The following is a 13,920-nucleotide window of genomic DNA, read 5'->3' on the forward strand; positions in this document are numbered from 1 at the left end:
GGGATAGAAGAGGCATTATAAGAAAAATAAAAGAAAGTTCTCAGTCATTCCAAAGAAACATCTATGCAAATTGTGTGTTTTATAAACATCCTCAAACTCAGTCACCCTTCAACTACTATTGTATGTATAAAATGTGTGGATCAGGTTAACTATGAGAGACCGGGTTGAATGCAGATAACTAATTTATAAGTAGGGAGATCCATAAATGACCCTTTCTTCTTCTGTATAAAGGTTTGGGAGTTGTGGTCAGCACTCTGGTCGCACAGAATGGCCATTCATTGCGGTCAGTTTGCATATTCTGCCTGTGCTTTACTGGTCTTTCTCTGTCTTGGTTCAGCTTCCTCCAACAAGTGGAACACACAAATGTTCCATTTAGCATTTGAAGGACTCAAACATGTGTCTACTGTGTCTGTGTTTGAGTGTCTGTGTTTGCCCAGTAATGGAATGGTGACGTGTCCCGAGTGTAACCTGGTTTGATTAATACAAGACCACACACACACAGATGCACTCAAGGCCATAATTAAGTATATTTTTCACTGCATTGTACTAAAAAAAGTGGTCTATGTGGCTTAGTATCAAAATATAAAAGTTTCATCAACCAACATTCCTGAGGCTAAAAACAACACTCAACAGTGAGTGTGTGGCTCCACAAATAGCATCATGGTTAAAAAGGGTGACACACCTCTGTACTGTAAGCTTGGGGTTTTCCTCGGTCAAACACAAAATGACACCATGAGCACAGTTACAGCAATAACATGAACGCTTCCAAATGATTAGATGAGCACAGCACATTAAGTAGATGCTGCTTTTGAAGATGACATTTATCAATGCTGCACATTGCTTTCATATGCAGTAAAAGCCTTTTAGAATGGGAAATTCATAGATTATAGTGTACTATCCAAATGGTCTTAGTGGATACTTTATTTAATGTACTAAGCGCGTGAAGCTAATACGTTAGGAGTGAGTATTAAGAACAGAGAACAACCGCATTGAACATATTTTTACGCCGTGAGGTTCATATTAAAAGACATCGTTATTGTCAAAAACTGGACACTAATTTGAGACAAAAACTTATGTGCATCATTGTTCTGTATACTATGTGGCCTCGATCAGCGATTTCATCCGAGCAGCAGTAACCACTGGATGTTACATCAGTGAAATGGCTCATTTACTCCGTTAGCGCAGCTATACTTTTGATCTTATTATTATCACTTTATGCCTGTATTCCACTCACTGGTTCGTGCCTACATTCTCCTTCCGTCAATAACAATTGGCAAATTGGTCTTGGGGCTATTAAGATGTCTGCTGTCACTCAGCCCAACTTCTGGTTCCACATAAACTTGGCACAGTTTGATTAGTGTGCTACCTTCAGCTGCACCATCTCAAATACAAGGATTCCCTGGGCTAATGCATTGCAAATTCCTCTCAATAATGAATTGCGTGCGTAGGATCAAAGGAATGGATATGGAGCATACCATGCAGTGGAATGCCAGGGACTCCAAGTGAAGGTACTAATGAACCTAACTGAGCAATCATGAGGGACCGGGGAATGTCAGATGTTCATGCTGTGGGAAAACACGCATGCACGACGAAAACCATGAAGGCGGTGTGCGTGCACGTCGAGCAAAAACGATTAATAACGGTACACTGAAAAGAAAAAAAATTCCAAGCAGTGCTTCCTTTAATTATTAGAAAATGTTTATGTTGCCCAACTGCTGCACAATGGAACTGAATGACCAAAACACCATTTACGACTGCACTGTTACTATTGAGTTATTTGGGAAAGCGGCCCTAAGCTGAAGCTAAAATCTAAAGTGTAACAACAACTATTACTTATAGCATTTAAACAACAAGCACTTGGGAAGATGGACTTTTGATAACATTATGGAAAATGTAAACCACACTCTCATGTTAATCTCAAATCTCATGCAAATTTGAAAGAATAGATCATCAGGTTTCAGTCTGTATTTGCAACCAAATCCCATGCATGGTTAAATTAAAAACAAAAAACAAGAGTTAGCCAAATTACATATAATAACTCTTTCCTACAATCAAAGAAATATATTGATTGCATGCATATTTTCATAACAAATATGCCGTTGATTTCATGCATAAAAATCAAGGAGATATAATGTTCTCTTATGATGTGCATGTGATTTTTTTTTTTTTATAGGAACGCTTGATCCAATTTATGAGACGAGAGATTATAGCCATTCCACTTTAAACCATCTATTGTGTCCTCTGCCTCTTCTGTATGTTCCTTCACATACACATGTACTCATGGATTTAACGGTATTCTCTCTGAAGAGCGCCATGCCCAGGGCGCCTTCCCCCTCAAGTATAGAGGCTTACACGAATATTACATTAGTTTACACTGCTGCTTCATGACGGCGCATAAACACCGTTAATATTCTGATGTTCCGTAATGGTTTCTCATTTTCGTGTTGTCAAACATTGAAGTTATCAGAGGCATGATGACGTATAATGGACACCCGTTTTAACAAGTCGAAAGTCCTAAGTACCTAAATGGATTCACACTACAGCAAACAGCAGCGGGGGGGAGGGGGGGCTTCAAAATGCCCAAGGACATCATCTTGTTAAAAATGTATAAGACTGTGATACTGTGCTTTGGTCTAAAGAATTCTGCAAAGCCACGCATTATCTCACACCTGTATGTATAAGAAGACCAAATGAGATGATTACACACACAAAAGCCACAAGGTATTCTTTTCGTGTTTGAGGGCGAGGGTGATACCAGCGCTTTGAATTACAGGGTGGGTCGAGGTGAAATGAGGTGAGGAAAAGAACCGATTCATGAATAGACTGACAAAAGCAGGAGGAGAATTGAAGGAGAGAGGGAGAAAAAATAACACTCGGTGTTATTTACCAAGCAAACCCAATATATACAATACTGTGGAAAAGCTGTTGGTTTGTGTGAGTGTGTGTGTGTGAGTGTGTGTGTGTGAGTGGCGGGGGGCAGCTGCAAGACTGCCTTCAAGAATAAGGTGTTAATACTTTCTTTTTAGAACTAGTTTAATTTGGACCCTTTTATTTCGTCATGTAAACTGAGACAGACTTGGTTATGTCGAGATCAGGGAATTATGGGTGAAAGACCACCCCTTTCCAGATTTAGTAGGGATATTCTCAATTTGTCATTGAGTGATTTTCAGACAGGTTGATTCAGGTTGCAAAGCCTTCTTGATTTTAAGGGGTATAACTTTTCTTTATCGTTAATTCAATCATCATTATATAATATATCAAATGAACTGTATTTCATATAGAGTCTCAGGTCGCCAAGGTTTACAATGGGAAAACAAATGTGCCCACTGCTTCTCAAATCAGCAGCATAAAACAATGACCGTGTTATTCATGTATCCTGCTTAATCATCATTGAGCAGCCTGCAACTAATCGGGACAAAAGGTATAGAACTATTCCAATGCAGCGAATGCTAAATCAATGTAACTGAAATGAACCTGCAAAGAACGACTGCTGCTGCTAGAATTGCTGAACCACACTCGGGTCAAGTTGACATATTTTACCCCAAAATCCCTGTGATCCCATGAGTCTGAAAAGATAAAACTCATCACGATGATAAACACATCTGTGATGCATCATGTAACTTTGAAATTTTAACTCTTTTCAAAACAATTATTTGTCTTTTTCCTCATACTAGTCAGTCTCAATTTTTGTTTAGTTGACAGAGATATTAGTCCCTAGTTAGTAAACGCTGGTTGTATGTGTAGGGTTGTTTTTCCCCTGTTTAATGTTTAGCCAATCAGACATGTTTTGCTGTTATAACATGACGGCTAAGTAGCATTATATAACCCTAGAAATTATACATAGAACTGTAAATCCATCAAAAAAAATATTTCTTTAGGTAACTAATGCAATCAAAACAAACAGCAGTATTTCACTTGTTTGAATTTAATCAAATTCATGAATTTGAAATGCGGAACTTTAGTTTTGCCTGGTCTGAAACCTGAATTCTCTGAGATGGCGTTTCCTCGCCTTGTTGTAACTCAGCTATTGGCCAACAGCAGCTCACTGAAGATTGATTACACAGCGGCCTGAGAAAGTGATGAATACCACTGCAAAAAAGGAGAGGAAGTGAAGGGGGGGGGGGGGTTAAATTGAAAGTATATTGAAAGGTGGTAGATTGAAAGAAAGCCCGCAAAAGAGCAATGTAATCAGAAAAGTCGAAGGCACACAGAAAAAGAAAAGGAAATCAAAGTGTACTGCTCGAACCTAATCGTGCTTCCAGGAGCCGCCTCGATGGTCCACATGCAGTGCAGATTGTGCTCGTACGGCGCCGGGTAGCCGGGTGACAGGATACGACCAGAGGGCTCTTCCTTGATGGTGCCCCCACACTCCGCTGCAAGGACAGTAAGAATAATGAGGTTAAAAAAAAAAAAGGAAACAATGCAAGTAGGTTCAGATACTCATCCCAGAAACTGCATGATCCTACTTTCAGGAAAGTGCATCTCATCAGTTTCCTCTCATTATTAATTATTGACAAAGCAGTGAAATGTGATGAAGTCTATCATCTTGCACGCAATTTGAATGATAGGAGGGAGAGCAGCCAACTCAATATACTCAATGTGTATATTTGGCTCGGCAAGGCAATCCACCACCTCCACCATGATCTCATAGACTTGTTGACTGAACACCACGATATTCAATTTATCCGACAGCAGTTCAATCTCAACTTTCATAAAATGTACTTTGATTGATGTGGCAAATATTTCAAGTTATTTTTAGGCATCAATCAAGAGGGGGGAAAAAAAACTGAGTATCCATGTGCAAGGCGGATGCGTGACTGTCAAATTAAAGTATCACTGAACGACGTGATAGGTAGATCATAGAAAAAGAGTGGGAGACTTGTCAAGAACCACGAGTTCATTAGACGTGTGTCAATCACACGAGCGTGTGCGAAAGCGGTGGTCGCAGCCGGTGTGGTTTTTCTAACAAGGCAGCATAAGCTCAGTTTCTCAATAAACTGACAACACCGACACACACATTTATGGAACTGCAGAGCTAACTCGTGGGCCAAAACATTTTGTCAAGCACAGTGGGAAGAGTTTTTTCCTCCCCCTTCCTCCCTCATGTAATGAATTGCTATCAGAAACGCTTGGTGACTGAAAAGCAATTTCAGGCCTCCTTCAATTACCACCTCCTACTCCGGAAGAAAAAAATATCCTCCAACAACATCAGATTCAAAGTGTTTTTGTTCACTTTTTTTTTTTTTTTTTGAAGCAATCTTAACTGACAAGAGGATGTTAAAAGTTTCTCGTGTTATTTCTTTGTTTTTTTTTTCCCCTGAGAGGAAGAAACAGCTCCTTTAAACAGGAGGGAAATGGAGGTCTAAGAATCATAGTGATGAAAACAATGATGAAAACTGTTGTGAAACCTGAAACCAACAGTAACAACAACAGAGAGTAAAACTGAGAACGGGAAGTAGGGAACTACATCGATTAACTTAATCCACCTGCATGGGTATGAACAAACTGAGGTTTCTCCATGAGGATCATTGAGAACCATTGTGACCTTTCATTGGGCAATATAGAATTTGTCTTAATCCAAGAATTTCGCAATAATCACCACAAATCACAAGCCAAGCTTCTTAAGGTGAACCGTCACACTCTGCACCTTCTCATTAAAATACATATTTGCCAGTGAGTTGTCCATTCTGCTCACGAAGGGATGACACAAGAAGATTGGAAGGAGAGTTCAAACTGAACACACTAATCTTTCCACTTCTCCAGCTTTCCCAACCTTATTTTTTATTGAAGAAAACTTGCTGTTTCATGGAGTGAGAAGAGAAGGTGGTGATCTATCACAGTAAGACAAAGCCATCTCTTTCTTCTTGCCTTATGACCTAAGAAACTACTGTTCAATGCTGCCATGGCAGTATAACTCCCCCAGCTACTCTAACCCTTCAATCTCTGTCTCCAGATACCTCTTTCTAAAATCAACTCAGGTTCTCTGTCTTCGTCTCACTTTCTCCTCAAAGCGGCTTCAAATTGCTCTCTGAATGAGAATAGTGTGTCTACAGGTGATCATAGAGATTCAAAGATGTGGTTTGTTTCCTAACAAGGGGATAAAACATCCACGGAAAGCCCGACAAATCAAAGAGAAAGCATACAGGTTTATATTTGCTTGAGCGTTGGCCATTAATATGTACAAATATACTCACCAGCTCTTCTCGTGTTTATTAATCGAGCGGTCACAACATTAGAAACACGTGCCTAATATGAAACGGCTAAACTGAAAACTACAAGTTCAAACTTTAAATATAATTAAAGTCCAAGCCTTAGATGCCTCAGTTTCCAACTCGGAAACTTTTTTTTTTTTTCCTTTCTGTTGACTTTCAGAACACAAAAGCTGCCCACTATCTTCACCTCAGTTTCTCTCTCTCCCCGCTCCCCGCCCTGCTGCCTATTCCCGTCTGTGTCTCGTCTATGTTCAGTCTGTCCTCGCTTTCAGGAAATAATCTCACCATTACAAACAGAAACAGTCCCTCATCTGCTCCTAAATTCACTCTGGCTGTTAAACTATCATCTGCTGTGAAAGGAGCATGGGGAGGACAAACGTGTGCAGGGATATACAGTTTTCTGAATGTTGTTTATACCCAGACATGAAATTACCTGTCAGTTTGGGCTGAGAAGGGGAGCTGAGGAATACTATTCTAATCACCTTGGCTGATGTCAAAAAAAAAAAAAAAAAAAGCACCTGCCTGCCTGTTTTTTTTTTCCTCTTGGTGAGTTTCAGGCTGGTTTCTGAGGCACTGTCAAAATGCCGCCTCGGAGGAGGTCTAAAAATTGCTCTGGGTGTCTTAACATGACTTTACACAGGCGGAGAGTGTGTGTGTGTATGTGTGTGTATAACTAGCATCTTAATAGTTGTGGAAAATATACATAACAAAAATTGTGTCGGCTGGCAACAAATGACAGACGAATTGTGGATGAACTGTGAAATCTAACCTGAGAAGCCAGGGTTAACAAACCCCCCCCCCCCCCCCCCCCCCCCAAAAAAAAAAACCTGCCTTATGTACGGCAGGCACAGTTAATATAGTGAGTTAAAAAAAAAAAGGAAAATATGGATAGGAGGAATTCGCAATCGTGATGCAATATGAATACGGGAGAGCTAAATGGAGCACAGTCATTTCAGGATGAGATAATGCACTGAATAAGGTGCTGGGAAAGCAACCAAATGGATGCCCCAAAATAGCAGAGCTAAAACAGGCTACAGAGCTTTTCCAGACCTGCAACGGTATATTCACATTGTTATTTGGATGAGGAACTGGGTCAGACATCAGCCAAATAAGACTAAGAAATGTGCCAAACAGTGAAAAACAGAGATAAATACTGTAAGATATGACACAACACAATGCTGCTGGATTGTTGTTTGTGATATTTCAGACAATCAGAAGAAAAGGTATAAAAAACAATTATGAGATAACGTGATATTATGGAGTATTGTGCATTGTTTGCAACGTGTGTACTCTACAACTATAGTTGCACTTTTGGAATTTGATGTTTGAGATGATACGAATTGCCTTTTGAGAGACTTTTGACTCACTTGGTGGACACATTCACACCCATTCAGTGAAGATGAAAGTGGAATCTAATGCAAATGTCAGATCTAATCTAATTTACCTGTGAATGTTTTTAAGCATTCAAATGGGACTAGTTCGCTAATGGGAGATCAGAACTCAAGGTTAATTACATTATTGCGTAACTCACCAATACAGAGTGGAAGGGGGCTGTCCCACGCCCTCCTTTCCCCCCTGAGGCACATCAGCACCTCGGGGCCTTTGAGTATGTAGCCGGGGTCACAGCTGTAAGACACAGCGCTCCCTGCAAAATGTCCTTTGTCCTCTCGCTTGTAGCCAAACTGAGGCACACCTGGATCTTCACATTTCACCAGCTCAAAACCTTCAACCGGCACAAACAGGTGATGGAAACAGTTCAATAAATGCAATTTATAAGGTGAAAAAAAAAAATAAAAAATAAAACTAACATAGCATTTACAACCCAGGCTAAAATGTGACTGGTAATTATTCATAGATGCACAGTGTGTTGGTGTGCGAAGGGGAGTGTGTTACTCACTTGTGAAGTGCAGTTCAAAGCCTTTACTGGTGTTATCCGCATTGCTGATGAACTCTAACCACATGGAGCTGGAGGTGGAGTTCAGGGTTGTGTCTAGCAGCTCGTTGCCTGTAAACACCCCCAGCAGACGAGCCGTATTACTGCTGCCATCAAAGACCTGGACGAGGGGAGAAGAGAGCGAGAGTGGGAGGAAGCGTCTGAATAAAGGTGATCAGGTGTGCTCCCGGCTGATATGCTAAACAAGGCGTTCACACAAAAAGCGGAGAGGATGACAAACTCCCACCGCCCCCCTCACTTTGACGATGTCATCCTCCTCCAGCCGAAAGTCCCGTGCTCGCAGCTGAATGCCTTTGCCGGGCTGCGTCTGGATGGAGTAGATGCATTCGTGGTTGTTGCCGTAGTAACCGGGGTAGTTGGGTGAGAGCAGCACCCCTTGCATGCCAGTCACGGATGAGCCGCATTCAGCTAGAGAAAAGAGAGGGAGCGGAGAGGAGGGCAGGGGAGGAGGAGGAGAGACGGAGAGGGTGGTGGTGTTGGAGAGAGCAGAGGACATGTCAATCGCTATATGCTTGAAACTCAGAGTGTATTTATTCATGCTGTCATGCGCAGGGAGATAGGAGAGGTGATGGGGAGTGGAATGTGGTCACTGACTATACCTGAATGTTGAATGGCACATCATCATAATCGCACTGCAATCTGAATATGATTAACAGTAATTTCAGCTTTATTTGAAAATTGCTTTTTCTGACTCATATCAGGGATAAATGAAAAGAAAAAAAAGGGGGAGGGGGTGCAAAGTTGTCTGTAGAAAAAAAGCTGCCAGAATCTAAATGACCGCAAATGTACCTCGACTTTGTGAATGCAGCGAGGTAAAAATAAGGTAAGGTGATGGGACTGACTTGGAGGCATGCGGGAAAGTATCAAATTTCCGAAATAGGGCTGAATATTTAAAAAAATTATGAATAGAAATAAAAAATAAAAAGAATATCAAAATAGGCCTTCTCTCTCATCCCACCTCAATATACCCAGAGGCAGAAAAGGACCAACAAACTAAGAAATGGCAGCTTAAAGCTACAGACAACTAAGCATGAGCAGGGACGGCAGTAAAGTAAATGCTCAAAAGTTTCAGTCAGCAGATTCCTTGGCCTACTTTCACAAACATAAACACCCAGAATAAATACTAAGAATAAAGTCAGTGACTGACTATGAATGATAGAAATTAAGTAGTCTAAGTTGGGGTGGACGTCCTTGTGCATTTTCCTCCCACATTCGAAAAAACGAGACTGGTGACTCCAGATTGCCAGTAAGTTTTAGCGTGTATGACTGATTCTCTCTGTGTTGGCCCTGTGATGGACAGACTCTCTGTTTGGTCTCCCCAGTTGTATCACTCATAGTCAGCTGGGGTCAAATCCAGCAATCCACTAAGTTGGCTAAAGCAGAATGTGTTTCACATTCGCGTTGCAATACTTCAAATAAACGTATACAAAAAAAGAAAAAGTAGGTCAGTGATTAACATGATTTGTAAATTACCATTAAAAGCATTTGGCTAAAAAAACATTACATTTTGTCTGCGCGTGTAACTGCCGCATGATCGACTCAACACGGTGACCCCAATCTCTGCAGTTTGACCTTTTATGTTTCCCATGCATAAACAACAGGCAGCGTCAGTAATTAACGGATCTTCCCATTTCAATGTCATCCTCATTAGAACTGCTGCACTATATAATTTGGACAAATTAAAAAAAAAAAAAAAAAGCTGTTTCTGGGAAACCGTCCAATGAAGGGACAAAATGTTGGCGTATGGGGGGTGGGGGGTAATGAAGAGAATTAAAAGGGAACGGCCTCATTTTCCATCACGACTGACAGTTTTGCAGATCTCTTAATTGGTGGGAGTGTGAATGTACAGGATTGGCAGGGAGGAAGAGGGGGGTGAGGGAGGGAGGGGTGACAAGAGCCAAAAATAAAATATGTGACCACCTACCAACACACCTTGGCAGAGGGGAGCTCCACACCCGCCTCCTGCCCCCTAAGCACACCACCCTCGCAGGACCCTCCAGCCGGTAACCTGGGAAACAGGAGAAGATGAGGGCGTCCCCCACGCCATACTGCAGGCCTTTCCTGGTGCTGTAAGGCGGGATCCCTGGATCCTCGCATGGTTCCAGGTCATACTCTATAGAAACAGAAAGAGAATGAAAAGATAATGTGTGAGCGCTGACAATCATGTATCAATATCTGTTTCTTTCACTCAGAAAATATCACATGGTTTATACGACATAGCCATCTGTGATTTGCGAAAAGGTGTACATTGAATTTATAAGGACATTTCTCTATGTTAGTCAGATTAAAAAAAAAAAGTGAATAAATATTTTGTTTTAAATGTAAATTGCCATCAAAGCATCAAAACACCACATGGCATCTATTAAAGTTATCAAAGCAGAGCACCTAAAAGGACTCCATCAAACACATTATTCAACCACTGAGCCCTGACTGAGAAAGGTGGCGTTTGATATTTTAAACTGTCAATAACAAATGATTACTTTTTTGTTATCACCCTTATTTCATTTTGCCTTTGTGTTTGCAAAAACAGAAAGAAAAGGTCTGCATACATGCACTTTTTAGCTTACAGACATGAAATCAATCAGTTTTAAGTGGAAGAGATATTACTTTTTATTTTACTGAAGACGTTGCTGTTGTCTTTCTCTTTCTTTTTGCACATTGCTGTTTGTGTGAACTTTCAGAAAGAAAGACACTTGTTCTCAAAAGATTTAGATTTTTTCCTTTAACTTTAAATCAGGGGGCTCAAACATCAGGGCCATAACCGACCTGCAAGAGGCTCCAATCTAATTGGTCAAACTACCAGGAAAATGGCAAAAAAGTTATTTATTTTATTCTTTAACAGATTTCTTAAGCGCAGCCAACATAACACTGAGACCTGAGCTGAGATATCAGTGATGCTGCCATGAAAGTTAATTACCTCGTTGCAAGCAAACTAGTCTCAAAGCCAAGCTGTCAGGGGGAGTTTGTAAAAACATGCAAAATGTAACTTTTTTTTCTGATTTTTTGGGGTCACTTCACTATATTTTGCACCAGAAGGTATCAATAAAATCACCATTATGTTGACATTGTAGTACTTTCCGGGAGTAATTGCTTTGCTTTGTAAAAATACAGACATTTTCATCGCGCATACTCTCCACCAAAACAAAGAAAAAAAAAATGTAGAAAAGGTTATTAGGAATCTATTTTAACAGTCTGACTGACTCAAAATGAAATTGGGCTGTATGTGAACAGAACATGTTTGACACTCAAAATGTATGGTGTGACTGTCATATTGATCCATCCATCCATCGTTAAATTACTTCACTTAGTAAGTGAGTCAATTTTGTAGATTTATTTCTCGAATGCAGGTGACCAAACACTCAGAAATGTCCTTGAACACCCACTGCAAAGTGCCCAAATTATGGATGACCAACACACTGAACTGTGCTTCAACACCTCTTCAAAGTTTCTGTGCTTGAACAGTTCAGATGGACAAAGTAAGTTAATCACACTCAATAACAACACGTGGTGCAAAAGATTGGTCTCGTCATTTGATGAAAAACAGTGACGGAACGAACCCTCATATCATCTACACCTCAGCACATGCAATATCACGCAGTAAAGACAGGAACTAGTATGCTGGCAGAACATCAAGAAATCTGGCATACTGCCATTATTACAAGTGGGAATTACATCAGTACACAGACGATACAATATAGCAGACTCGCATCTTAGTCTTTCCTGAATGGTGGACATGGCCAAACACAATCACTCTCATACTTTTGGAGGCGACAGCGCTCACTCTCACCGGAGAAAGTGATGTTGAAGCCCTCATAGGACACAGAAAAGTCGGAGAGAAAGCGGATCTGTGCGGTGTAGTTTCCAAACAGACCGGCGCTGAGAGGCGGAGGCAGCGTGGATCCCGTCAATCTCCACAGTGGCTGTGAGAAGCTGCTGTTCTCCGTCACCAACAAGTGATCGTGGGGGCTCTCCAGGTGGAAGGTGTGGAAGGTGAACTGTACGCCTGAGGCAGAGACAAATAAATGATGTGTTGTTTTTAAAAAAGTTAGATCATTAACAAAAAAAAAGGTGACTGAATCTTTCGGTTGAAGCGATAGTTTCGGTTTCATATGGCACACAGCATCAATTCCCTGTCTTCCTCCCCTCTGACGTATCAAACGTGTTACACCCACGCACAGCGAGCATCTGCAAATAAGGCTGCGTCGATTTGATGGAGGCGCTCAACCAAAGGTGACATGACTGGAGAGTCATCCCTTGGCGCCGTAGCCTTAGGCCAGCCTCTCAGCGCTGCACGCTCACAAAGACAGCTTGTTCGGCAAAATAAAAAGGCCACTCGCTAGGAAATGACTCTGTAAGGGAAATTGAATTTGACTGCTGCATGTGTTGACACGGAGTTTCTTTGCTCACCTTTGCCATGGGAGGTCTCGATTATCCACGTGCAGTTCAGGTTATGCGGGTAAAAGTCCGGGAAGCCAGGAGACAAGATGGTGCCAGCGTTGCCCTGGATGTAACCTCCACACAGTGCTGGGGGAGAGTGAATGAGGGGTAGACCGACAGAAGAAAGAAAGAAGAGAGACAGAGTCAGAGAGGGGATGAGAGAAAATTTAAAGTGTGATTTGTCTGTGCATTTCCAATGCAGTGAATGTATTTTCACAGGAGGTGCCCTTCAAGGAGAGAGTGGTATTATCAATATCATTACAGAGTAGGAAGGAATCGATACTGTCCTTAAATATAAAAGCATTTTACAAATGAGGAAGAAGGGAAACATCAAAGGGTACGCTTACTGCTGTACATATAAAAGATTTCTGATGAAAGGAAGCAGAAACTTTTAAAGTCTGAAAACAAGAGTCATTTGTAAAAAAAAAATGCTATCATCTTACATGGATTTTATAATAACTCGGGAATATATGGCAATTTGATCGTGATGCAATAAGAAGCAAAGTGCTCAAAATGATTTCTCATGTTTCATCTGTAACAACACACAACAATGAGCGGGAGCTTTAATCCCATTTAAGAGAGAGGGAGAAATCTGGCAGACGACTACTCATTTCTAGGTCAATATTATGGAACGTACCATCGCAGCTAGGCAGGGGGCGACTCCACTGAAAATTGGGCTCGCATTCAAGAGGCTCGACGTCGCTGAGCGTGTACCCCGCCTCGCAGCTAAATGTCACCAGAGCGCCCACATAGAAGTCGTTGCCGTGTCGCTGGCCGTTCACAGGTATGCCCGGATCCACGCAGTGGTCTGATTGCAACTGCAGAGCTGGAGAGGAAGGGCGAGAACAAAGAGGGAACAGGCATCAACACACCTATCAAAGGCAGCACCCTCCAAAAACCACCTGCTGGCCGTTTCACTATTTAAAAATATCAGCAGGGTTGGAGGAGGCTGGGAAAAGTCAAAGGCAGCTTGTTTTTAATAACACAATCTGGAAAAACTAATCCTTTATTAATAGCACAGATTCTAAAAGCTGTCCGTGCATCATTTTAGGTGAAAATGTGCTCATTAAATATGCATTTTATTTACTCTTAGATAAGTTAAAGGTTAAAAGTGTGGGTAAAAGTCGTGTGCATGCATTTGTATGGATTTAACAGTGCAGACATTTTTTTCCAATACAGTAAGTGTCAAAAACATCTGGCAGAAGATTCTCAACCCTAATTAAATGGTAATTATAGGGGCGTTATTAAGTGTTGCTTTGCTTTGAAATGAAAAGGCTGTGGAACCCACTCAAACTTCCAACTGAGCGAATTCAATAA

At 41.2% G+C, this 13,920-nt stretch overlaps 1 protein-coding gene across 1 annotated transcript in view; it reads right to left on the reverse strand.

The window, feature by feature from the left end:
* The window catches only part of csmd2 (CUB and Sushi multiple domains 2), a gene marked incomplete at both ends in the record, with an annotated part of 237,338 nt that overhangs the window by 75,995 nt on the left and 147,423 nt on the right, over positions 1 to 13,920 (reverse strand). Inside the window, 8 exon segments of the mRNA XM_080484336.1 lie at positions 4,247 to 4,373; positions 7,744 to 7,935; positions 8,110 to 8,266; positions 8,405 to 8,574; positions 10,091 to 10,279; positions 11,954 to 12,169; positions 12,574 to 12,690; positions 13,241 to 13,429. Coding sequence (XP_080340462.1) covers positions 4,247 to 4,373; positions 7,744 to 7,935; positions 8,110 to 8,266; positions 8,405 to 8,574; positions 10,091 to 10,279; positions 11,954 to 12,169; positions 12,574 to 12,690; positions 13,241 to 13,429 — 1,357 coding nt within the window.

This window comes from Lipophrys pholis (genome assembly GCF_963383615.2).
Source record: "Lipophrys pholis genome assembly, chromosome: 17".
NCBI lineage: Eukaryota > Metazoa > Chordata > Actinopteri > Blenniiformes > Blenniidae > Lipophrys > Lipophrys pholis.